Here is a 25,857-nt window from a genome sequence, read left to right as displayed (position 1 = left end):
GTTAGTGCTGCTGTCTCACATCTCTTGGGTCATGGCTTCAAAATCAAACTGTTGAGCCTTTTGTGTGGAGTCTTTGTGTTCTCCTGGGTTTTTACACGGGTTATCTCCATGTCTTCTGTTTTATTTTCCCCAGACTAACTAGTGTCTGTAAATGATCCTTGTTGTGTCTTGTGTTTATTCATTAGGTTCCGGCTTCATGGTTCCAAGCCCCTCCTCATGGTACAAATTGTCTGGACATTCTGAAAAAAATATATTTGGGAAAGGGTAAGAGACATGAGAGTACATAGTGCTGCACATGCAAATTTTAAAAGGTTTTTTTTTGGTTGGTATTAATAATCAGTACCATTTTTAAGTTACTTTGTGAGTAATGTAGCAGTGAAGATTAAGTCAATTATTAATTCAAGGAATATAGTTTAAACAGGACAAATACAATTTTAATGAAACCATTGTCTGCTCTGATAATTTCAAGGTGTGATGATGAGAAACACACTTAAGAAACTACTCAGCACAGACATGCAAGCAGATACAATAACCGGGAAGCTGGACACTGGGAACAGAAAGGTGTTTCTTGGTTGCCGATTTTGAAATTACAGTTAATGTCCAGTATAACTGTAAGTCACAATTTCTTATTTTGGTTGTCCGTGATGGAGATTGGAGAAACTCCCCATGTACATGCCAATCTGGTGTGAATGTGTGCCTGTTTGTGTTTGTGTCTGTGTGTGTCCTGTGATGGACTTGCATCCTGCCCAGGGTGTGTCCTGCCTTACACTCATTGCTTGTGAGTAGGCTCCGGCTCCCATGCAACCCAGTAATGGAAGAAGCACATGGTTTTTAGTTAGAGATGTGTTAATTAACTAGCATAGTTGTTTGTTCATATTCATTTATAAGTTGCCACTAAAATGCATGCAGTTTTAATGTTTTAATTTTATTACTACCAAAATTCTAGACTTAGACTTATCTTTAAATGTGTGAATTTTATTATTATAAACATTGTTTTACTACTGTCTGTTTTGGAAATTAGTCCTCACTAGCACTACGTTTATGCCTGGTTAAAGAAATAAATACAAATACAGCTGCCAGCCCTCTCTCAGAAATAAACACAATACCAAGATAGGCTTTCTCCTCTCATGCTCAACCAAACCACTTTTTCCTCTTGGACTAATAATTCTGCACTAGACAGAACAGTCACTTGTGGCAGGTAGCTAGAAAATTTCATTAAAATAAACTCTCAGTATTATCAAAATTATACATTTTGAGCTGTTAGCACAGCCCACAAAAAGATGAGGACAGGCTCATCTCATTAAAGGAGAAGAAATAGTGGAATTAGCTTGAATCTAATTACCAGCCACACTATCTAATGTAAAAACATGCCTGTTTTTTTCACTCTCATTCATTTTGACTCGTAATTAGTTTTGGCCTCTAAAATGCCACCCTTTAATCATCCAAACGCAGATGTGATTTGCCGTGCAATTTAATCTTGCTTTAATGAAGAACTAATGGACGCATCGCAAATTACTTTCTCTGTTAGAAAAAAAATTCTATTTCCTGCTTTTGAAAAGATCAAGAGTATCTTTGATAATAGCGTGAGCGGCCCTGGCAGCTTCACTGCGCCGAGCAAACAAGCTCTTTTACTCGACTCACAATTCAATAGAAAAGAGGCTACAATTAGCAACAAAGCAGTGAAAATGCACCACTACAGCAGAATTGCTTTCCCGGCTCAACCCCAGCAACCATCGCCGTGTTAGAGCCAGGGCTAAAGTGTCAGCAATGAACAATGCACTGTGATAAATTACTCTCTCAAAACAGCTGTAATGCTAATTTTCAATTATACCTATAAATGGCCCACAGATTGGAAGAAAATGGTACAGGCAAGGGGAACAAACAGTAATAGGTTTTAGCTATTTCTCTGTTTGCTTTGCAAGAGAGAAGGGGCTTCTTAAAAGGAAACAACTTAAACTCACACAGTTCATTTCCAGATATATTGTGAGCTCATTGAAGTCGTGTAATGTTTTTTTTTTTATTTAGATATTTATTATTTTACTGTAGTTAAAAAAATATCAGAACCCTTCCGTATTAAAACGAGCTGTTCTCAAATACAGCTGCACTGGTAGTTACAGGCATTGCAAAACATTTTGTTAACCAATCTCAGGCTGTGAATGGAGGCTGTAACAGATACTACTGTAGAGGTGAGAGTGCTACTGTAGGCACCACTTCACTCAGCAGCTATCAAAGTAGCCAAACTGTTTTGCATTTATGTTGAACTATAGCTCTACCCACAAAACAACTTTTCAGTCCCAGACTATGTCCCTGTAAATGGCTCAATGTCTGACGGCAGACACAGTAAGTGCTTTATTCTGGGTTCTCCCTTAGGTTTCCATTTGAACATTAATCCCTATTTTGGGAAGAACTGCAGGTTTTTTCTTGTTTATGATTAAGAGTTACCTTTAAGTTTTGTCTGTATGTCCTTCACATCCTTCTTCACTCCAGCCTGCCACTGAAGACCACATGGTTGAGAAAACACTTGTCAGCTACAGTACACGGTCTGTGTAGATGTGAGACCAATGCATGTGTCTGACGTGCTTTATCTTTTTCAGACTTTCATTATGTCTCACATACATTGATATCCTAACAATTAATGTATTGTCTTATAGAATTGTTAAAAGAAAGCACACCAGAAATCATTTTATACAGATTTTATTTTTCTTTCCCTGATCCCTTGAACACCTTTCTTAAAGTGGTTAGCTTTGTGTTGTTGTAAATGGAAATTTATATTGATTAAACCTTAAATGAAAAAACACAACTGCTATGTTGTTTCTTTATTTAAGGTGTATGATACTGGGTTCTTACTTACAGTACCTGGTGGGTGAGAGTTTTTTTAAATAAAAGTCTTCTAAAAGGAAATTGATCCACAGAGGGAATTTAACTATAGGCAATTGTAGTATTGAGAGACATCTCTTCACAAAGGCACTAAAATATACAACTCCAATTCTCACTTCAAGAGACTTTAAAGCCATGTCTTTCTGTTTCATGTGATAGCAGTTAGCATAAAACCTGTTTTGTGAAGTTGACTGTAATGTAATGCATCTACTCTATAAACTGCAGATTCATAATAGTTATTTTGAACAGAATGGTGCACAGGTATCCTTTCGCTGCTAGAAGGTATCCTGTTGAGCTCTGTTCATTCATTTTCTCTACAAAGACTTGCCATTAGAGCTAAAATTGTGGTTGCAAGCTACCATAGCATAATGATTTTTTACACTATATACTATGCTAAAATAAACTTACAATGACAAACCTACAATGAATGATTCTAGAAACAGAATAATTTTGATTGGACAATACTAAAAAACTAAGGTTTTCAATTATAAAATGTTCTATTACAAAGTTGCAGTAACAGCTGTCAAAGACACAGTTTCTGTATCCATGTGTATTTTCTGAAATGCAAGGGAAGATGAAATTCAAATAGAAGTGGATTAACTCAGAGAACAGCTCTACTATATATCTGATTACTAGACCAGTAATTTTCTTCCTTAAATAAGAAAAAAATACTAGTGGGATAAATGAAATTTTCCTGTCATATTGCAGTGGTGGTACCATGGAAGATTACTGTATTTTATAATCATTCATCACTATCACTGGTGTTCAGGCTTAGCATAATAGACTCTGTAAACTGGTTTAAATGTGAGAGTGAGGATGTTGTGCTTGGCCATAACTTCTGGTATGATAATGGCCTTTGAGACGTTTCCCGTGCTATGCATTTCTTATTGATGTGATTTAGGGTCTTCAAATATATATATATAATATATGCTTTCTTCACAACTCCATTCCAAAATATTAGAAACTGGTGTGTTGCACTACATAAAATAGGAGTATAGGAGTGACCCAACCTGTCTAGAGCAGTGGGAGTGATCCAGCACATCCTATGTGCCATGAATTCTGTAGAGTGTAAAGTGACATCATGTCTGTTGGTGTGCTGCACTAAGTAAGCTGATATAAGAGCCCAGATTTAAAAGGTATTATTGCTGGTGCATTACTAAGGGCAGGGGCAGACCTGGCTCACGTTTCGGTTCAGATAGCCTTAAAGCTGACTGGGGTTGAAAGATAGAGAACAGCCAGGCCTGCAAGAAGCCACTGAACCAAATGGATAGTTAGTAGTGTTAACATCTTGAGAAAAGACCACAGAGTGCAAGTGCTACCATATCAGCAGGGGCATATGAAAGTATGTAGAAGAATTTATTAAGTGATGTGTCACACTTACAACTGCCACTGTTAAGACTATTCTCTGGTTTTGTAGCACTTCACTATTTGTTTGTTTAAAGTATGTTTATGCTCAGAGGCATTAAGATTCTATTAGTTACAATACTCACTAATGAGTTTTTAAATGATCTTATATTTAACAGTAATGTATTCCATGGTATACTATTTAGTGAGGAACTGTGAATGACACCTCTGCTGTGCTTTAAAAACTTTTAAGTTATTAGAAGAAACTGAAGTAACAAAATATGCACCTTCCTCAGTTGCACAGCGTCTTCAGTAGAAAGAGGACCCATTAGGGTGTCCCTGACTCCTAAAGCGCAATGGAATTTGAGAGAACCAGATTACCATTAATAGGCATAAGATGCTGCATTAACAAAGTCTTCACACTCACTGGTTGTAAAGTACTGACTTTATTCCAATAAATCAAGGGAAAAAAGACAGTACATCATTTTACCATTAAAATTGACAACAGTGTTAGAATTTTAAGATATTGCTATGGCATTAATACTTAATAATTCTGAAATCCATTATCTAAACACAAGCTGCATTTAACTAAATTTGCTTATTTGCTTTTCACTGGTTTCAGATATGTATATATTATATTTTATATTTACCTGCAGTCCAGTAGTCACTTAGAGGTTATTATTTTTTAGTAAATGAAAACATAATTAATAATAGTAAAATATTATATTTTATTTTTTTATTTTGTATCCTATATAAACTAATTTTGACAAGGGTTTTTTAAGGTTATAAAGGATTCATAGAACGGTGTTGGAATAATTTGACCATTTAATCCCGTTAGCTGAATTCCGCTGTAATATTTACAATGCACGACAGGTGGCAGCACTTCCATTCGCTTTTGTGTTTGTCGGCGCAATAATAATCGTTACAGAAAGTGAAAGCACCTGAATAAAAAATAATAATGTATATTCCATTAAACTTGTTTTATTCGATCATATTTACAATAAAATTATGACATATAATAACTTCCCCGGTATTCCATTTATCAATCACAACGTCTTTGAAAAACTAATCTCCTAAAATGATGTAAAAAGAAAAAGCATCATATCGCATGTACAGGAACAGGTAAAGGTTTATTCCACGCTGAAAGGAAAGAAAAGAAACAGAACTTTTCGGCTGTGGAGCATTCTTCAGGTGTGTAATTATTCATACAGGTATTATATACACAGAACAGTGCAGTGCTATACTATGTAGTCCTGTAGTATTCAATTTGTACTATGCTACAGTGTACCGTAAACTGTACGGTGTGTATACAGTACATACTGCGTAGTACAGTACTGTGTGGTGTATATAGTACTTGTTAAGTGTTATAATAAGTATTTATTTTACTGTACAGTGATGTACTCTGTATGTACACCGTGCAGTGCTGTACAGTATTGTGGGTACATTTCTTTGTGAAGACTGCATTGTGCATTGTTGTACATGTATATGCACTGTGCGGAGATGTACTCTGAGAAGTGTTTTACTTTGTGCATACACATTGAACAGTGAGGTATGCTGTGCAGTTTTATACTGTGAATATACTGTACATTGCATATTGTTGTACTGTGTAGATATACTGTGCAGTGATGTGCAGCCATTTTCAGTACACTATGAAGTGTTGTAGTGAGTGTGTACGTACTGTGCAGTGAGGTACTGTGTGTTTACACACTGTGCAGTAATGTACTGTGTCTATATATACACTAAGCAGTGATGTACTCTATCAGTGTTGTTCTGTGTGTATAACGCATGTTGTGTAGTGTTATAAAGTGTGCAGTGTTTTACTATGTGTATACATGCTGTGCAGTAATGTACTGTGTGTTTACATACTGTGCAGTGATGTACTGTGTATATACAGTACAGTGCAGTCTGTAAGTATCTGGATAGTGAACGTTTTTTGTTGTTTTGGCTCTGTACTCCAGTACATTGGATTTGAAATGAAACAATGTCTATGAGGCGAAAGTGCAGAATTTCAGCTTTAATTCGAGGGTATTTACGTCTATATTGGGTGAACCATACAGGAATCACAGTCCTTTTTATATATACTCCCCCCATTTTAGGGGACCAAAAGTAATTGGACACATTAACATAATCTTAAAATTGTCATGTTTAGTACTTCGTTTCGAATCCTTTGCAATCAATGACTGCCTGAAGTCTGCAACCCACAGACATCAGCAGACGCTTGGTTTCTTCCCTGGTGATGCTCTGCCAGGCCTATAATGCAGCCATTTTCAGTTTTTTGCTTGTTTTTTGCCTTCAGTCATGTCTTCAATAAGTGAAATGCAGGCTCAATGGGATTCAGGTCAGGTGATTGACTTGGCCAGTCAAGAACATTCCACTTTTTGGACCTGAAAAACTCCATAGTTGCTTTAGCAGTATGTTTGGAGTCATTGTCCTGCTGCAAAGTGAAATGCCATCCAAGTGCGTTCTTGTGTTCTTGCTTCTTAATGTACCAGTTGAGTTTGACACACCTAATGTCTGGGCTACTGTATGTCTCCAATTGATTTATTCTGATTTTTCAGCCTCATGGTGGCCAACTTCACTGGCATTGACACTTCTTTGGTCCTCATTTGCATCTGGAGCAACAGACTCCAGATGCAAATGCCACATCTAGAATCAACTCTAGACCCTTTTTCAGCTCTCTTGTGCTTAAACTAACATTGCAATGACACACAGCTGGCCAAGAAACAACTGAGCAGCTAATTGTCCAATTACTTTTGGTCCCCTAAAATGGGGGGACTATGTACTGTATAAAAAGGACTGTGATTCCTGTGTGGTTCACCCAATATAGACGTAAATACCCTCGGATTAAAGCTGACATTCTGCACTTTTACCTCATAGTCATTGTTTCATTTCAAATCCAATGTACTGGAGTACAGAGCCAAAACAACAAAAATGTGTCCCTGTCTAAATACTTACGGACTGCACTGTACATGCTGTGTAGTGATGTACTCAGTGCAGTGATGTACTGTATATACATGTTGTACAGTGATGTACTCTGTGCAGCGATCTACTGTGTGTATACATGCTGTGCAGTGATGTACTGTGTGTATACAGTACATGCTGTGCAGTGATGTAATCTGTGTAGTGATGTACTGTGTGTGTACATGCTGTTTAATGATGTAATCTGTGCAGTGATGTACTGTGTGTTTACATGCTTGCAGTGATGTACTCTGTGCAGTGATGTACTGTGTGTATACATGCTGTGCAGTGATGTATTGTGTGTATATATGTTGTGCAGTGATGTGCTCCGTATGTACACTCCACTATGCAGACGCACGGGGCTCTGTGACGGTGTAACTTTCTAGAATGCTTTCCCAGAGTACATTGCGTGGCCAATATGGAGGAACTGACGGTAGAAGTCCGTGGCTCCAACGGAGCTTATTACAAGGTAAAAGCATTCAAATCATTCCGATAAAATAAATTCTCTCAAAAGGAGAAGAAAGCTTTGTGTACGGAAATGTACAGGTTGTTTTCACGGGATTGTTCTTGCTAAATAAGTCTGTAAGAAAGTGCCTTTGACGAGAACACAAAAATGTCTGATCTTTTGTCAGTTACATTATGGTTTATTTACATACTCACGTATATATGCATTTTTATATTCTAGAGTTTGATAACCCATATTATGTATTCAGTCTGAAGATATATATTTGTAAACTTAAATATTTGAACTTTTTTGGACTGATATATTCTTTCCCTTGTTAATACAGGCCTATCTCAGATGTTATTTGTAAGGTTTAATATTGTTCGTTATATTGTTACGTTATTCGTCTTGACAGGATCTTTGATATTTTAATTGTGGGCATAGTTTTTAATATTCTATACAAAATGTTTTATGAGTGGAACACGATCAGCAATCACTGTGGGATTTTTAAGTACTGAAACCGTTGACTTGCTCAGCCTGGAGGTCTGGCGAGTTTAAGAGAAGTTTTATAAAAGTGCAGGAAGATTCAAATGTGTTGAGAGACGCACCTGAAGCGTCCGTGTATCTCATTCCCTTCATGTGCACGATGATAGGAAAAGGACATTTCCATTCCTTTGTTCCATTAGCCTTGTTAATATGTCAAAGGCTACTAAACAGTAGCTGTCTGTAACGTAACTATATTTTTGTTTTTATAATCCAGCTCTTAGATGTGCCGAATCTTTTTAATAAGGGCCTTTTCGTATTTCTGAAATAAAGCGTGACAGGTCTAACGACTGATATATGTTTAGGTTGGGTCTAACTGTTGTTAGGGGAACTGATTATGATAAACAGTTGAAGCAGAAGAACCCGTTCTGATTCTAATACAAAGGAATCTCCCTTGTCGTAATAATGGAAGTTGAAGGGAATGTCATTTAAGATTGGAGTGAGGCTTGGTTTATAAAGTATGTAGCACTGCATGCAGTTACATTCACTGAAGAGTTTGTCTTTATGTGACTTGAAATCTGTCTCCCGTGTTCATATGAAAATGCTGTGTTTAGTTTAGCGGTGTCTTTGATTGTGAGCTCTCCGTTTGCTCCTGCTGCATGTCATTTCACTGTTGAGTTTGACTTGCATCACTTTTGTATCTTATATGTAACAAGTAGATTATTGTACTGTCGACTCCTTAAAAAAAATCAGACTTATACACTAAATGTAATGCTTTGTGCCTTTACATTTCTTAATTTCCTTTTCCTTTTTAATTTTGTAATACAGAAGCACTAAGATGTGTGATTACTAGATGTTTAGGTATTGACAGCTGTTACTGTCTGTTGAACTAACATGTTCAGTCCATGGTAGGAAAATACATCTGTTAATAGTATTAAGTAGCTATTGTATCATGCTGAAGTTATTCCTAGAATGTCACTCAATCCCAGAGCAATATGTGGTCTGACAGCTGTTCACTGTCAATCTTGAGCTGTTGTCAGGTTCAAAGGATAGCTTGGAACTCTGAGCTATATTTAAAACATGGGCTTACACATAGCTAGTTATGCAAAAGACAGATGCTTTTTACTTAACGCAAATATTTCTGTTATGTTTTCTTTTTTTAACTTTTTGTAGGTAAAGTAATGACTTATTACAGTATGACTTAAACAAATCTGAATACAGTGAAAAAAACAGCAGTTTAAGTAGTTCCAAAGTAGCACATTTTCACAATCAGATTATTATAAAATATAATGTAATGTATAATATAATTATATAATGTAATATCATATAGTGCTTACATAAGTAAAATAAAAAAGCTATGACAGATGGAAAAGAAAAAATAGTTTTAGGAGAGAATTAATGAGAAGAGTTTAGTGGTGTTAGTCTCTGGAATTTGTCCTTTAGCAGTCATGCTGTTAACCAGCACCACTTTGCCCTTTGTACTTGTGTGGGTATGCAAATCCTTCTCTAACACAAAGCAAAAGCATCTCTTAAGTATCTCATTAAATGATGTGATTCTTGTTTCATGTAAAATATGTGTTTCTCCTATTGAAGAAAATGATAAACTGTTGTTAACAGTAGATACAGTATGTGATTTAAGATATTTGTTTCTTCATGTATTCTGTTTAGATATGTACATAACATCTATACAGGCTTCTTTCTCCAGTGTTGGAATGAAATATGTTTAAACACATTTTATCATGCTTTTTGTGCTGCCTTAGAGAACCATCTATAAACACATTGGTTTATAAGGTTGACATAATTGGAAAAACTGTCAAGGAACTGGACCTAAACTGTCATTTACTTCAGTAGTGTACAGCAGTGGTCTTTAATTCTGTTCCTTAGAGTCTACTATGGGGCCTTTTGGTAAGGTTATTGAACTAATTATACATTTAACTGGGTCAGTTTTAGTTTTAAGGTCTAAGGCAAATAATGAGTTTATATAATGAGTTTGTCGTCTTTTTCCAAGGCACATGGTTAAATGGCTAGAGTTACACTATTGTTCTTATGTGCATAATACTTGTTTAAAAAGCATTAATATCAGTTAATTTTAAACATCAAATGTAAACACTTTCTAATGCATTTTGTACATTAAAATAGTATTGCGTGGGTATGCACATTGGATGACTAACAATAACTGAAGGCAGTTAGGATAACTCTGGAAAATGTAATTAAGATGTAACTTGAATTCCTTACTTATGTTTTAGGGATTTGTCAAAGATGTCCATGATGACTCACTTACCATTGTCTTTGAAAATAAGTAAGTATTTTAACAGTAACTTTGTGTTGGCTTTTTAAAAATAATTAATAACCAAGCTGCTTTAGGAAGAATTCAAGACAGGAAGCTCAGGATTGATCAAGTTGGAAGTGGCTCATTTTCATGCTTCTCAATTTTGCTTTGTGGAATATAAATACTGCCTTCTGCATTTTCAAGCACCTCTGAATGTGCTTTCTGGATTGGATTCTGGCAGGGGCTACTTGTTGGAGCCTGTCATGATAACTGATTTGAATGTACGTTATGCTTTATATAAAAATAATGAAAGAAATATGTCTGAAAGATGTATTTTTATTGTTTTAATGAGAGATCTTAGAATAGTGACTAAATTAGCAGTGATTATTGGATAGTGTCAGATCTTTCAGCCTTGAAAGTGAATATGCTGTAGCAGCAATAGAGTAATGATTTTGTTTCTCAAAGCTGGCAACCAGAACGGCAGGTTCCTTTCAGTGATGTACGATTGCCGCCTCCTCCAGATGCAAAAAAGGAAATTGGTGAAGGTGAAGAAGTTGAGGTAGATTTTTGAATCTGCTGTGTTTTCTGGTTTGTTTTTTATTAGTGGAATTGCTCTGTAATCTTTGAGCATGTTGTCTTTAAACCTGTGTGCTGTACTGGTAATTGTTTACAGAAATAATCTTTAGACAGCAGCTTTTGTGTTTGTCAGCTTATCTGTTTTTTCATGGCTTTTAATTTTTCAAATTCCTTCCTCAGATTTACTCCAGAGCTAATGATCAGGAGCCATGTGGATGGTGGCTGGCAAAAGTGCGAATGATGAAGGGTGATGTAAGTAAAAGCTGACGTGTAAGCCCATAGTTTACTGTGTTCTGTTCGTGATGCATCACATATTTTTTCATCTTTATTTTTCACTTAAGGCAGTGAATTGGTGAAATAAACATTTATTGACCTTTAATCAGCTGCCTTATTTCTTGACTATCCCTTGTAGCCAAAGGTGACTGATGATACCAATATGGGATCCACACAGTCAGGCAGGTTGAGCAGGTGTCGTCTCTGGAGATAAGAATAAGGATGGTCACAAACTAGAGCAGGCCATTTGGCCTAACTGGCCTGTTTGGTAGTTAGTAGCTAGTTAATGTGAGGATCGCTCCAGTCATTTCCTAATTAAAAGAAGCACAGTATTGGCTGCAGCAACTGGGCTCATTATCTTCTTCTCTACTCCCACAATTTTTTGTCTAAGGAAGTACCACCTGTTCTTGCTTTTAAATGCACTTCCTGGTTAATGTTTTCCTATTGAGGGTCTTGAACATCAAAGTGTTGATTTGGTCAATGTTTTTGAGGGCTTGAATACTTGTTTTAGGTCCATTCATAGTCGTCGCTGTTCGAAACTGAAACAGTTCAGCTTTTTTAGCCTTTCAGCATAAGACATTCTTTTCAGCCCTGGAGTGTATCCGGTTGCTCTTTTCTCTGGTGACTCCAGAGCAGCAATAATATCTCTATACCATGGCAACCAAAATTCTTTATTCTAAATAGGGCCTTACTAGAACATTGTACAATTTTAACACTGCATGTTTTGGCTCAGATTTTTCAGACTCTTATCTCTGTATCCTAACCAATTTACCAGATATTTTTCAAACGATAGAGAAAGAGAAGGCAGTGTGAATAGTTTTTGCTTAGAGTATTTCTCATCTTTTTCAATTTTATGTTTTTTAGTTTTATGTAATTGAGTACGCTGCTTGTGATGCCACATACAATGAAATAGTCACCTTTGAGCGTCTTCGGCCAGTCAATCTTAACAAACCTGTGACAAAGAACACTTTCTTCAAGTGCACTGTACCAGTCCCTGAGGATCTGAGAGCTGCGTAAGTGGAATATAAACAAAAATAGTAATGATATGATATGGTAATACATGTGTGTTATAAGGAGCATGTGTAAGTTTAAATGTAAGTTTCAGTGGAAAAGAGTAGCTACTATGGGGAAAGTATTTTAGACCTCTGCAGAAGTTGTCCATTAAGTTTTAAATAGACTATGATTTAATTGGTAACTATTTCCCAGGCAAAATATAAAGGTTTATTTAAAGCACAGGTGAAACTGCAACTTTCACCCAGATATTTGCATTGTCATTAATAATTTTATTTTTTCAATATATTGTTGTAGATGTGAAAATGAACTTGCACATAAGGATTTTAAAAAAGCAATTGGAGCCTGTCGCATCTTCTACAGTGTGGAAATAGGCCAATTAGTCATATTGGTGAGAGATTTTGTTTTAATTCTGTGATTCCAGTAATAAGTTTGATGTGATTTTTTTGACACGAACAAAGGTATCATCTTAATTATTCAATGATTTGAATTGAACTTTTTTCTTTTCCTTTAGTCCACAAATGAAGCCACAATTAAGAGGGTTAACATACTGAGTGACATGCACTTGCGAAGTATTCGTACAAAACTGATGCTCATGTCTAGAAATGAAGAAGCTACGAAACACTTGGAGGTACAAATGTACTTTTGCTTGCTTGAACTTCACTATCTGAATGCACCGTGAGATTTGCTGAGACATTAGAGAAAGCTCAGTAGAATTTACTTCTAAAATATTCTGCTTAGCTGTTTTCTGCTTTGTTCTAATATGGTTATTAACATTGTTATGGAAAATAGTGTTTACATTTATATGCATGTATCAAATTGGAAATGACTAATTTATATTGCATTTTCACCTATTGATTGTGGTTGATCTAACCTTTTAAGTACTCAGTGATACTCAACTCTATTTTTTATTTCTGAAATTTAAGTTTAAGTTTTTACCTCAGTTTCTACCTTTCTGGCCTTTCATTGTCTAGCTTATTTCTGTTAATTACTTACAGAGTACAAAGCAGCTGGCAGCTGCCTTCCATGAGGAGTTTACTGTGAGGGAGGACTTGATGGGTCTTGCCATTGGAAGTCATGGCAGCAATATTCAGCAAGCAAGGAAAGTGCCAGGAGTAACAGCAATTGAACTGGAGGAAGACAGCGGTACGTTTAGAATTTATGGAGAGGTGAGTGAAGTGCTTGGAATTTGGTTATTCATTAACTGCTTTATAACTTAGTTGTACTATCATGCATTTACCTCTCTATACCTCTTTCTTTTTCAAACCTCTAATGTTTTTCCCTAAAGAGTGCTGAAGCAGTAAAGAAGGCCAGGAGTTACCTTGAGTTTATAGAAGACTCTGCTCAGGTTCCTAGACATTTGGTTGGTAAGTAAGTTTTTGTTTTGTGCTTTAAAAGAATATGCCTTGAGCACTTTTTAAAAATGTGTTTTGACATTTTCAGGAAAAGTTATTGGTAAAGCTGGAAAAGTCATCCAAGAAATTGTGGATAAATCTGGAGTTGTGCGTGTCCGAATCGAGGGTGACAATGACAACAGACATCCCAGGGAAGAGGTAAACTCTTACATTCCTGCTGCAGTTTGACCAAAGTACAACAAGGAGCAATGTAAAGGAACAGTGTAGTTATCCATCACATCCATGCAATTCTTGTAACTCATGTTTCAGTTCACTATAATTTTTTAACCTTGAATTTTTTTGTTTGTTTGGATACAACTAGAAAAGAGCCAGTTTGAATATTTGAATTTTGTAAAGGAGAACGGCTCCACAGCTGAAATTTTGTTTTTCTTCTCTTTTCAGCATGGAGTAAACCTTTACTTGTTCCTAGGCATGCTGAAGCAGCTACCTACTTGAACTATTTGAATTTTGTGTCCAGCAGTGGTTTGCTTTGGTGAATGTTCTGTTTTAACAACATTCAAGTTTTCATAAAAACCCTTTATGTTTATGTACTCCACAAAGCTAAAAATTAAAACTGCATGGTGACATGATGTCAGAGTGATACAATAAAAAATATGAAACTGAGGTGAAGAAATTCAGGAAATTGTGTGCTGGGATGTCACAATCAGTTTGTATTGAGGCGTTTTTATTTTATCTCAAAAGAATAGTCAGAATAACATGTTAATTTTGGTCTATTGATGCAGGGAATGGTTCCTTTCACATTTGTTGGCACAAAGGAGAGTATTGGGAACGTTCATGTTCTTCTGGAGTATCACATTTCCTACCTTAATGTAAGTTCGTACCAGTCATCCTTAAAATTAAAGGCTAGTTAAAGGAACAACAGCTCCCACCTAAGTTAATCTTCATGAATTCTGCTTGCTTCCAGGAGGTCGAACAGCTGAGAATGGAAAGGCTGCAGATAGATGAACAGCTCCGGCAGATAGGGATGGGCTTCAGGCCTTCGTCCAGCCGGACTGCTGAGAAAGATAAAGGCTACACGACGGACGAGAGCACCTCTGCTTCCTCCCTGCATGGCAGCCGCTCCTACAGCGGCCGAGGCCGGGGACGCAGGGGCCCCAACTACACCTCTGGATATGGTAACTCCTCCTCGTGGCTGATGGACCTCCACTGTGATCAGCACAGATGTCAGGGTCATGTTCAGAAAAGCCACTACTGAAAAATGCTACTGCATTTTCTGTGAGGGTATGACTGAATTGGACAGGTTCAGTGATGTGGCTTTCCAGTCATTCTTCAAAGTTGTAAATAGTTTTACTACGTCACACACCAGAAGGCTCAACAGCAGAAACATTTGACTCTCAGCATGGAAGTAACGTCTGTGTGCAGTGTGTTGTTTCTTACTGTTTCTTACATCTGAGTAAAACAATGATAAAGATGTGAAATCTATATATCTTGCCAACAATACGATGCTGAATTTCAGCTTGATAATCAAAAGCTCATTGAGGTCCTTGGATTAAGTGGATTAAGGTGTGTCAAATGGCCTCCTCTCACTTGTAACCATTCTTATTTAAATTTCAGTTTGATTTTCATGGCATCAAACACTGTTCTTTTTCATGGAATCACAAAGTCTGATTCCCAATCATGTGCATTAATTAATTTTTAATTATATTTATTTTAATTTACTTAACGATAGAATAACAATTAAATGTTTTTTTCATGCTGTTATTTCAATGTCAGTAGCATCCTGTTTGGGACAACTCTTCAGTCTGGATTAGTACGGAGCACTAATCACCAGCCATACGGCTGCCTAGTTAACCACTTTAACTCAGATAAAAACAGGCCAATTCTCCAAGTAATGGACTCAGACTGCCAAACATTTAATTGATTATGGTATTCCTAAAATAAAGCATGTAGAAATAAGCAAACCTGCTTGCTTAAAAAAAACTTTGTTGACACTTAGGATTCCAAGCACACAGAATATACAAGTTCATAATACTGTACCAACGCCTGGCAGTAATCGATAATACATGCCTTTTACCAGTTGATAATTTTTAAAGATTGAACCTTAATGTTCAGAGTTTTCCTATTTTAAGTAAAACTCTAGAAATGGCAGGTTAATATGAAATACCAGCAGTCAGATCGAATGTAGAAGTGTTTATCGCACAACCCATTTGGCTGACCGTGAGGGGGTGGTGGGTTGGCAACACTGTGATGTGACCCCTATGCGTTAGGCACAAATTCGGAGCAGTCCAATGCATCGGAAACGGAGTCGGACAGGAAGGACGAACTGAGCGACTGGTCCCTGGCAGGGGAAGACCGCGACCGGGAGCCGAGGCACCAGCGGGACAGCAGGAGGCGGCCGGGGACGGGTAGGGGCCGTGGAGGCACTGGAGGCAGAGGGAGGGCAGCAGGGCGGGGCAGTGCCACCTCCTCCATTAGCTCAGGTACCACCTTTGGCTCCTTATTCATGTTACTATTTGGTAGCGTGCTTTGCACCATCTCAGCGTTGCAGAATAATATTTTTCAGCATTTTACATTTACGTGTGTCTTTCAGAAACTTGCTATTTGATTGCTGTATGTCTGCAAGTTATTTGGTATCAACCCATTTCAGCTTGTTCTGTATTCAAAACCTCTTCATGTGCTCAAATTAATGTTGTTAATGCACAAATTTACTTTAATACTGTCTTTTCTTTGTGTTCTAAAAAATAACTCTTCAAGTGAAGAATTTCCTGTTCTTTCGCCCTGTAGTGCTCAAAGATCCTGACAGCAACCCTTACAGCATATTGGACAACACTGAAACGGACCAGACCGCTGACACGGACGCCAGTGATTCTCACCACAGCGCCAGCCGGCGCCGGCGCTCCCGCAGGCGCAGGACTGATGGGGACGCCACAGTTATCGATGGCATGACAGAGTCCGATAGTGCATCGGTCAATGAGAATGGTATAGGTAAGTAGAGTTTGTGGGTCAAGCTATTCACAGCCTTATAAAATAATATCATATACCAAATGTAAAAAGGGTATCCCAAAGGTTAGGTTTACTACAGCAGGATTAAAGGAAGGGCTTTTAGTCACTGGAATGGGAGAAAGGTATACAGTAGGTTGGTGCTGTCAGTGGTGCAGGTGAACCAATAGGTGGTGATCTTCCCTGTGGCCCAGACTAATCTTCCAATGTGGCGACTGTAACGCTGTGCTCTGGGAGGTGCCATCCTTTGTCTGAGACTTTAAGCTTAAGTCCTGACTATTTGCTCTTAAAAGATCCCACAGTACCTTTCAGAAGAGGAGGGATGTTAACCCTGGTGTCCTGGTTAGGTTCCACTGTGGGCTTGCAGTGTCTGGCCTTCTTAAAAGTTCCCTTCTCCACCTGATCTGCTAATCTCCACATGGGTGCTGTACCTCAGTGGCTAATGAAGAGGGCACCCTCATACATGTTAGGGATCCTTTAGGACAAAAAGCACTTGAAAATTCAGAGAAATACTATAAAAGTTTAATCTACGATTGGTGGTCTTTTAATTTTCATTGCAGTAATAAACAAGCTCATAATGTCCGAGTTACTGTAACATTCGTAGCTTTGTTCACTACTGATATTAAATGTATGCAGCATTTTAGATAACGAACAACCCCTAATAGATTAATTTAGTATTTTAGTTTTCCTTGAAAAAGAGGTTTTCGTCAAATTTCCTTTTGTAGATGATTTGGAGGCAAAACCTCAGCGGCGTCACCGTAGCCGCAGGCGGCGTTTCCGCCCGCCGGCAGAAGACAGGCAGCCAGGTAACAGGCGGACACAGTGCTCTGCGGCCTGTGTCCGGTAGCAGCATGAGAGAATGTGCCGTCCCTAGGCCAATGGTATACAGTGCCCCTGCACTCCCCCCTTTTCGACAGCTTTACTCCAGGAACAATACAGAGTGAAGTGGCACAAGAATGGAACTGCATCCCCTGATCCTATCCATGCGGACAGAAAGCAGTGGAGAGATGGAGTCTGTACAACACTTGGGACCATACTGATAAGGCATTTTTTTGTCAGATCAGATGAACATTTAAGTTACAATCAGAGAAGGCTATTGTTGGCCATATTACTTAATTGCCAGTGACAAGAAGTCTAGTAAGTCTGATCCCAAGGAATCTGCTTCCACAAAATGACTAGGAAGTTTGATATCCCAATGTACTTTTCTTACTGTGAAGTGCTCATATATATAAGAGTATCAAAACCCTAATGTTACAAAATCAGAGATACCTGAAGGGATCTTAAATGAATTTGCAAGACATTTCAAGTTACTTTTTTCAAATTTATTTTCTTATACTTAAGAGAAGTGAGAACTTCAGGTATTGGTACATGTTTTATAAATATGGCCCTTAGTCTGTGTTTACTGGTGGTCCTTAATGTGGAGACACCATCTTTTTAAAACATTATAATTTTGAGAACATATTCTCTCTTTGGGGTTCAATTCCAGTTCTGTGGTTTGGACTTAAATTATATCCCAGTCCTGCGTTTTACAATGCATGCCACTGGAGACTCGTTTTTTAGACTGAACTGTTAACTAATACTGTGTTACTGCTTCTTACAAACTAAACCTCTAATACAACTGTGCTGTATTTTTGCCTAAGATCTAATGTTTACTTTTGGAGTAGCTGTGGCTGCTTCTTAGGTGTGTTTATACGCCAAAGAAAAACTGTCTGTTCTGTATGTACAGCAATAAGATTTCATTTTCAGGGTGATTAACCTTTCTTGTTTTCCCTGACATTTCTGTGCATGGTGAAAATCACTCCTTAAAGAAAATATCTGTCATGCATTGATTAATCAGTTCATGAAAACAGATACAGTGGTACACATCTTATCCTTTCTTCTATTGATGAGTCAGCTTTGTTTACTGTGTAGAACAGTAATAATGGCAAGGGGAAAAGACTTAAAAATAAAAATTTATAGCATGGAGGAACTTTGCATTTAATTTCTACTGCACATTGCTTTATCCTTTTCAATATCAATGCTTTGTTAAAGCTGCTTTCACTAAATGTACACTTCCATTTCTGAGAAAGTGCTTACAGCTGAAGCTGTATGCAGAGAACTATTTAACACATCTCAGCATAGTATTTCATTTGCTTCTGTTAAATCTTAAAAGTATTTGCAAAAAAACTTTAAAAATTCAAAAAATGCAAGCATGGAATTAAATAATTATGACACCCTTTTTATTATGATAGAGTAAGAGTATCTAAGAGCACCAGTGATGTGCCTTGTTGGACTAAGCACATTGTAGGGTTGCAGCTTTAGGATTAAAAATACAGAGGATCAACTGTACCTTAGTTACAACTAAGGTACAACTTAGTTACATGCCACAACGGTCAGTTATTCGCCTCTCCATACTACTACGTGCAGTCCCTTCCCACATCGGTCAGTGTGCAAAGAGCTACTGTACACTAGTCATGATTTTTTTTTCCAGAAAACAAAACTATTCCTGATTGAGCATAAGGACAATTTATTCTTCCTAAAATCCGTTTTTTTATGCATTAAACTATAATTCAGTAGATGAACCTTTAGAATTCTTTGTGTTCTAGTTACGGTGGCGGATTATATATCACGTGCTGAATCACAGAGCAGACAAAACCCACCAAAGGATAATCTGAAAAAGAACAAAAAGGAAATGGTAAGCCTTCAGTCACTTATTGGGGGGGGGAGCATTTAGTATAATTAAAACACTAATTTAATTGTAATACGATGTTTGGCGGTAACAAGTGTAGTAGTATAAAAAGTTTTTTTTTTAACCACTACCATACAGTAAACTGCAACATAACACTGACAAACCTTTGCATCATGAGACAGTTATAATGTGATTCTTGAATTGGTTTAACTTCTTGCTTTTTTCCTTACATTTTTAAACACAAGTACATGCATGAAAACCTGCATCTTTCTAAGTCTTTTAATCCGGCATAGAAACTGGTCCTGTTTATGGTAAGTGATGATTGACTTGGTGTTTCAACATGCCTTTTTTCTGTGTTAGGGGCAAGTTGATCTCATAGAAGAACACAGCACATTGGAAAAGATGATAAACGGTCCTAGTAATGGATCTGGTGACGAACTAGGAAAGTTTCAATGCACTCCTACTGAAAGAATGCAGAAGGTAACTTATCAAGGTGATGGAAATAATCAAGAAGCCGTGCTGAATGGGGTCTCTTAAGTAACTCAATCTAAATCTAACAGTAACTTTCATGTTACAATAGTGCTTGTACAAGCTTGCCAAAGATAGAAATATGGACTGCCAGATTTTTTTACCGCACTTTTCAGTTCCTTCATACTGGAACGCAATGGGATAGATCCAGAAGATATAATAAGTACAAATTACACTTAGTAAGTTCAAAGTACATTATCAGATGTTGTGCCTTCAGAAAGTAGATTCAACATAAGAAGTTTGCTGGCCGTAGAAAACATAACTCTTGTTGAATAAGACGATTACGGGAAGACCCCTGACATCCTAATACCTGTTATGGAAAGTATTAGCTGCTTTTGTTACGTTTTAATATGCAACCACTTCTTCATAAGAGGAAATTTAGTAAATGCAGTCAAAAAATTGCACTGAATTGTACTTTTCCCATTAGAATTTGTCAGTCTGGAAACTGGTCTGTTTTACTCAAACTTTGTTGTCCATTTTTTTAAATGCTGTAAGACAATTCCTGCAGAATGCTGGAGGAATGGATTTTACTTCTCCTTGTCTGCAGGAACACTGGAGAGATATTGGCAGTGACTGTTTTGCAAAGGGGCTTTGTTTGGTTTATTTATTTAAAAATGTACAGTATTTAAAAACAAAGCATAGATTTTGTTTAAACACTAAACTGGCTGAAAGTGTTTCAAAACATTAATTGAACTACTGAAAGATCAATTTCCAGAATTTTTTTTGTTATGTAAACTGTTGGTTAGTCCTGGATTTTTTTAAATTATCCTTTTGGTTGTTGTGCAATATGTTTTGTATGCAGGTAGTTCTTAAATAAAACTTGATCTTCCATCTTTCGACTTGAAAATGTTACCTTTTTTAACTTTCACAATTCTGTATCAATGTTTTCATTTTCATAAAAAAAGACTCCTGTGTGTATATACAGTGCTTACTTGGTTAGACAGCTATTTACTCTGTCAAATCAGTTCTCTGATGACAACATTAAACTCAAAAGCCTGCATTTTACCATTGATCCAGTGTTGATGTTTGCTTTGGCAATCTATAATCTTTTAATAAACTTAATGTTCAAAAAAGACAGTTACACACAAAGACTGTTAATCTGTGCTCATCATGGAGGGCCTAATGGAGAAGGTTTCAGATTAATGGTACTTGTCATCAGCTGTCATTTAAATGAGAAACTATTTCCATCATTTTGTGAAACTGTAAGAGTTGATTACAATACCTTACCTCTCCACTAAAAAGAGTATTATTAAGATAAATACGTCACTGCGTTAGTTATGGAAAATGTGAAAAATGTTCATATAATAACATGTGCAAACATCTTAGTGTTTATTATAACTACTAAAAACGATTCCAAACATTATTTCAAAAATCTTTAACACTCATCCCAACCATTCTGTGCAATAAAAAGATCTTCCATTTATCTCCTCTACTTCTTAGCTTGTCCATCAAGCAAGTCTTTAGCTTCATTAATTTTTGCTGCCAGATAGGGAGATCCACCTAAAAAAAAGCCAATCGTCAATCATAAGGAAGAATGAACATATCACAGTTATACTATCTGTGAATTATTTTACTTTAAAGTAGATCTCTCAGGCCCACTGTAGAAACACTGAGGAAAATGTATTTTCTAACAACACACATTCATACCACAGTTCTAGAATATAAAATAGCCCATATTGGTACAAATGGCAGAGAACAAATATTTATTGTATAAAATAGAACAATATTTTATACATACCTCTATCTGGATGATTCAATACCATTATCTTTCTGTGTGCTTCTCTTATCTTAGCTTTGTTGGCAGTAGGGCTAAAGGTAATTAAAAGTGAAATTTTACCAGGGGGTAGATGCATGGGTATTAAAGTCAATTATGTTTAATTTAAACTAAGAATGATTGTAAACTGGTTTCTCATCACTTTCAAGTGCAGGTAGGAAACCTCAACTACATTTCAACAGTTTATAGTTTTATGTGAAAGTGTTAGTGCATATATTAAAATAACTGAACATCTTTTTCAAATAGGTAAGTGGGCTAGCCCTTAAAATCTTAACAACTCTGTCCTTATATAATCAATAATCAATAATTATAATATTAATAATCAATACTTATAATCAGTAGATTCTTAATCACTGTAGAAAGAATGTATTCCGATTATTCTTTTCACAAAAATGATAAATTATTTAATGGTGACTATATGAGACTGAATTGACATACCTAACCCCCAAAATAAGAGCAGCTTCTCTCTTGGTCATTTTTGGCTCAAACCCACCTCTATAGTACCCACCACTGAAAGCCTGTAATTGTAAAAAGAACATAATTAAGGATACGGGGGAAGGGAAGCTATTTTGCTTATCTTGCCTGATTGGTGATTTAGTAGAAGGATGAATTTATAGTACATGTTGCTACTTCCTGCATGGATCACTTATCTTTCTGTAATTCCATTGTGGCTATTTCCATTTGCAACTTACTTTACTTTTGTATCATTACTAATTATAACTAATTTGTTAACTGTACCAGAATCTAAATCTGTGACACAGCTCAACAAGAGCAATGGGCCTGAACTGAATCCTGTGAGTACACTGTTACTTACATCAGCCCCGTGAGGGGTTATATCTAGTCCCAGATTCATGTGCAAACTTAACATTGGATTCCCATGGCTTTTAAGAGAATTACAAGCATTTATAGCAACTGTAGGAAAATCAGCTAGACAGACATATTAGAAATCCTTCAAAACCATTCATCTGTTTATAATTTCCATCAGCATTTCAGCTTTTTATAGATAGAATGGGCTAAATATGAATCTTCAACATCTGAAATAAGCAGGTCAGTTTTCATACTGAATTTTCTGCAAAGCCGAACTTGTTGGAAAGACGGAGCAGACTGCCTTACAGACTTTGGAAGACTCTGGAGGGCTTGTTTTACTTGAGGTTCCATGTGCTTCATTGCCTGCACAGCGTAACGGCCTAAAACAGGAAAAGTGAGATGTCAGGCAAAGCGTTTCAATTTTTTCATGAATGAACCAGTGGCGTGCCGTTTTTTTCTGCAACTCATGCTTTGCATGCCCAATAATATGCGAACCATGTTAACAGTCTATATCACTACAGTTATTAGAAAACCAGGGTACTGCTGTGAGTGCTACTTGTGGACCAGTAGGTGGGACTCTTCCCCCAGGACCAGAGTTTCCAAAACTAAGCACTGGCGTGTGAGCAAAGGTGCTGAACTTCGGATGAAATCCTAAACCAAGATCCTAACAGCTTGGTCATTAAAGATCCAGTGGAATTGCTTGTTAGAGCATGGATGTTAAACGTGGTGCCCTGGCCAGCTTTCAGTCAGGGCTCCGTACAGTCTAACCCCAATAATGTTCCCCCTTTACCTACCTAGCTTTCACTCAACTGAAGCACACAGGTAGGTGCTGCACATCAGTGGATTAAGTGAATCCCCCCCGTATGTAAAGCATTTTGGTATGAAAAACGCCAAATAAATGCAAAGAATTTAAGGCTAGATAGATGTAGGTCAGGATCTAAGAAATCACCCTTTTTTTCCAGCTGGTGTAATGCATACGTTACATCCCTTTGCCTGATCAACATGACGTCAATTGTGCTGATCTGTCTACAAATCACACTTTGGAAAAGGCAGCTAAGAAGTGAATCTCCCTTGCTGTGGAATACAGGTCAATAGTGTCTATCTGTGTTGCATCATGGGATGAACATGTCAAGAGCTGAAGTGTAAATGGATAAAGAATTATTTTCTTGCAGACAAGAATATAAAATTAAACTTATGAGAGCACATACAGAAAAGCAGGGTAAGGCTTGAAAGTGTATTCCACTGAAGCAATCTACAAGATCTCTGGAGACACTCTTCTGCTAGCCTTGTCTACTTTTTGTCAATGATGTCACAGAGCTCACCAGCAACACTTGTAAACTGCTTGGACATCTGGACAAGCTCATAGCGATCTTCAGTTACACAAGACAGTGAGAAACTTCCTTATGGGACAAACAAGATTCAAAATGTCTTGTTCAAAGCAGTATAGTCCATACTGTCATTGCCAAAAATGCTGGTCACAGTAAAGAATGACTTTCTTAAAATATTTGGAAAGAATTGCACTTTTTTGCAAGGTGGTCTTCGAAACAGGGAAAGGAGATTGCCCTCTGTTTGACCTTGAGGTGGAACTATCACTCGAAGCAGAGCAGCTCTGACTGACAAACTTTATGTTCCTCCTCTTCCTCTATAATGTCCACAATGTGGGACGTGCTGCTGACATGATTCCAAAGGAGATACACAATATCCGGTTTGGTACTCGCTAGAGTAATGAAACTTCTGACAGTTCTCAAAAAGCAAACTATTGTTTAGTTTTAAAAAGTTGTCGGAGCTGAGTGCACAGGCATCTAAGCACAACAAGTGAGAGGAGACAGATGCCTAAATGAGCTCTCAGTATATATTCTCAGTTCTGACCTTACTCTACTCTACTATAATGGCGGGAGGGTCTTCCTCTGCTTTAAAGCACAGACAGACACTTCCACGCAACTACCTGGTCAGTGAACATCTGAAGCCCTGCTGGCTGTCCCATAGAAACCGCTTGGGTATCTGTGTTCCCTAATGGGTTATAAAGCACAGCCCTTTCTGAAAAAAGACAAATGAAATTTAGATTTCAGTAAGGCAAGCACAAAGCTTTCATTATAGTTGACTTGCTGCCAGAATTAACTTCTTGGCTGGATGTAATCATTGTGTGCACATTACATAAAGTTTTATACCATGCACAAAATGCTATATGTTTGCGTCACAGCACGCCACTGGAAAGAGCACAGAATAAGACATCAAAAACAGGGATTAGAAAAAATCAACCACTATTCAAGTCACCTGTAAAACCAGGAATCCTGAGAATATATTAACTCTGGACTCTGATGCTTTTATTAGTCTGTGCAGCATAGACAAACAAGTTTACACATACTTCACTTGTTATTCTTTAAATACAACTAAGAATGCTGCACTTCACCACGAGCCTTCTGAACTATTACTGTAGAAAGCCATAAAAGTCAAAAGAATCACCGAACTTCAAAGCATTTTATAAAGTGGCACAGGCTTGTGTGGTGTCAAATTTTGAATTCAACATACAAACATTAATACTTGAAAACCATTATTTAAAAATGAAAGGGAAAAGTGAATCGGTTATGATGTAAAATAGTTTTTAAAACCCTTAATTCGATATAAAGAGGTAACTTGGTACAGAATGTCTTCAATTTACCAACCAGCGAATCCCGCAGCCGCTACTGTCAGGCCAACTGCTATCATAGTGCTGGCCTGCAAATAAAAGCAAGACAAAGACCCTTGATTACACAGTCGCTCTAATTGATAGATGAAAAAAATAATTACACTTTCATCTGCAGACTAGAAAAGACAGGGAGATAGGCAACAATAACCGCCAGCACTTCATCAGTGCGAAATTACACGTTGTAATTCTTAATTATTTACATTTACATCCTCAATTTCCTGTTACTGGGGTTTTCTCAGGAAAACAATTCCAGTAACCTCCGGACTTCCAAAATGACAAATAGTGACTGACCGTTATGTAATATTTATACAGTTTTTTTTTTTTTAGGATGTAAATTTTCCGCAGGTCTTTCCTCCCGGCGGCTGTCAGGGTGTATAACGCTGCCCTAGGCTAGGACTGTTAGCCCTTCATCTGCTCCTCTATGGACAGCATGTTGCTCCATTGTACTTTTTGGACAATCAATCTGTATAAACCTATGCACATTTTGCACATATTTTTATTGTTTTTACAGTGACTATGATCATCATATTTTGCACACACCTATGTATTTATTTTTACATATTTATTTTGTATAACTTTTCGTCTATTCCGATGTCTGTTTTTGCTTGTCTTGGGGTGGACTGCTGTAACACATCAATTTCCCTACGGGATCAATAAAGTCTTATCTTATCTATCTATACAGTTAAACAAGTATCAATGCTGATAACAAAACGTTCTTTTTCTACTTACAAATTCCTCCAACTTAACCACTATCCCCAGTACAATATGACTGGACTTAATAGCGTTTATGTCTTGAAATGTGTTCT

At 37.1% G+C, this 25,857-nt stretch overlaps 2 protein-coding genes across 6 annotated transcripts in view; one reads left to right on the top strand and one right to left on the bottom strand.

Moving 5' to 3' along the window:
- The first annotated feature begins 7,527 nt into the window (after window positions 1-7,527).
- On the top strand, window positions 7,528-20,617 carry fxr1 (FMR1 autosomal homolog 1). Of its 4 annotated transcripts, none has more exons than XM_088912887.1 (17): window positions 7,528-7,648; window positions 10,351-10,403; window positions 10,839-10,932; window positions 11,130-11,201; window positions 12,087-12,235; window positions 12,531-12,624; window positions 12,748-12,864; window positions 13,232-13,402; window positions 13,522-13,600; window positions 13,677-13,786; window positions 14,371-14,457; window positions 14,553-14,763; window positions 15,856-16,068; window positions 16,373-16,573; window positions 17,314-17,394; window positions 19,174-19,262; window positions 19,617-20,617. In XM_088912887.1, exons 1-17 carry the CDS (start codon window positions 7,598-7,600, stop codon window positions 19,791-19,793), a joined length of 2,049 nt encoding a protein of 682 aa, XP_088769013.1. In that variant the 5' UTR covers window positions 7,528-7,597; the 3' UTR covers window positions 19,794-20,617. The 4 variants fall into 4 exon arrangements, with proteins under 4 accessions (XP_088769013.1, XP_088769012.1, XP_088769015.1 ...); XM_088912886.1 differs by having other exon boundaries at window positions 14,365-14,457; XM_088912889.1 differs by lacking the exon at window positions 17,314-17,394.
- The window catches only part of dnajc19 (DnaJ heat shock protein family (Hsp40) member C19), a 7,532-nt gene continuing 465 nt past the window's right edge, over window positions 18,791-25,857 (bottom strand). For both annotated transcript variants that reach the window (XM_088912890.1, XM_088912891.1), the window contains exons 2-7: window positions 25,029-25,080; window positions 22,672-22,745; window positions 21,997-22,076; window positions 21,523-21,593; window positions 21,177-21,284; window positions 18,791-19,238 (exon numbers count right to left, since the gene is read on the bottom strand). In XM_088912890.1, the coding sequence (XP_088769016.1) occupies window positions 21,214-21,284; window positions 21,523-21,593; window positions 21,997-22,076; window positions 22,672-22,745; window positions 25,029-25,080 (348 nt within the window). In that variant the 3' untranslated portion in view covers window positions 18,791-19,238; window positions 21,177-21,213. The remainder of the gene's footprint in view (window positions 19,239-21,176; window positions 21,285-21,522; window positions 21,594-21,996; window positions 22,077-22,671; window positions 22,746-25,028; window positions 25,081-25,857) is intronic.

This window comes from Atractosteus spatula, chromosome 4, assembly GCF_055471065.1.
Source record: "Atractosteus spatula isolate fAtrSpa1 chromosome 4, fAtrSpa1.hap1, whole genome shotgun sequence".
NCBI lineage: Eukaryota > Metazoa > Chordata > Actinopteri > Semionotiformes > Lepisosteidae > Atractosteus > Atractosteus spatula.
Note: the sequence above shows the minus strand (reverse complement) of the source record. Positions and strands in the feature narration are given on the sequence as shown.

Bases quoted from the DNA above. Each gene is read 5' to 3' on its own strand.
- fxr1 (XM_088912886.1), top strand. From the start codon at position 7,598: ATGGAGGAACTGACGGTAGAAGTCCGTGGCTCCAACGGAGCTTATTAC. The intron at 13,787-14,364 runs GTAAACTCTTAC...TTTGGTCTATTG, and splicing joins ACAGACATCCCAGGGAAGAG to ATGCAGGGAATGGTTCCTTT. The intron at 16,574-17,313 runs GTAAGTAGAGTT...TTCCTTTTGTAG, and splicing joins GGTCAATGAGAATGGTATAG to ATGATTTGGAGGCAAAACCT.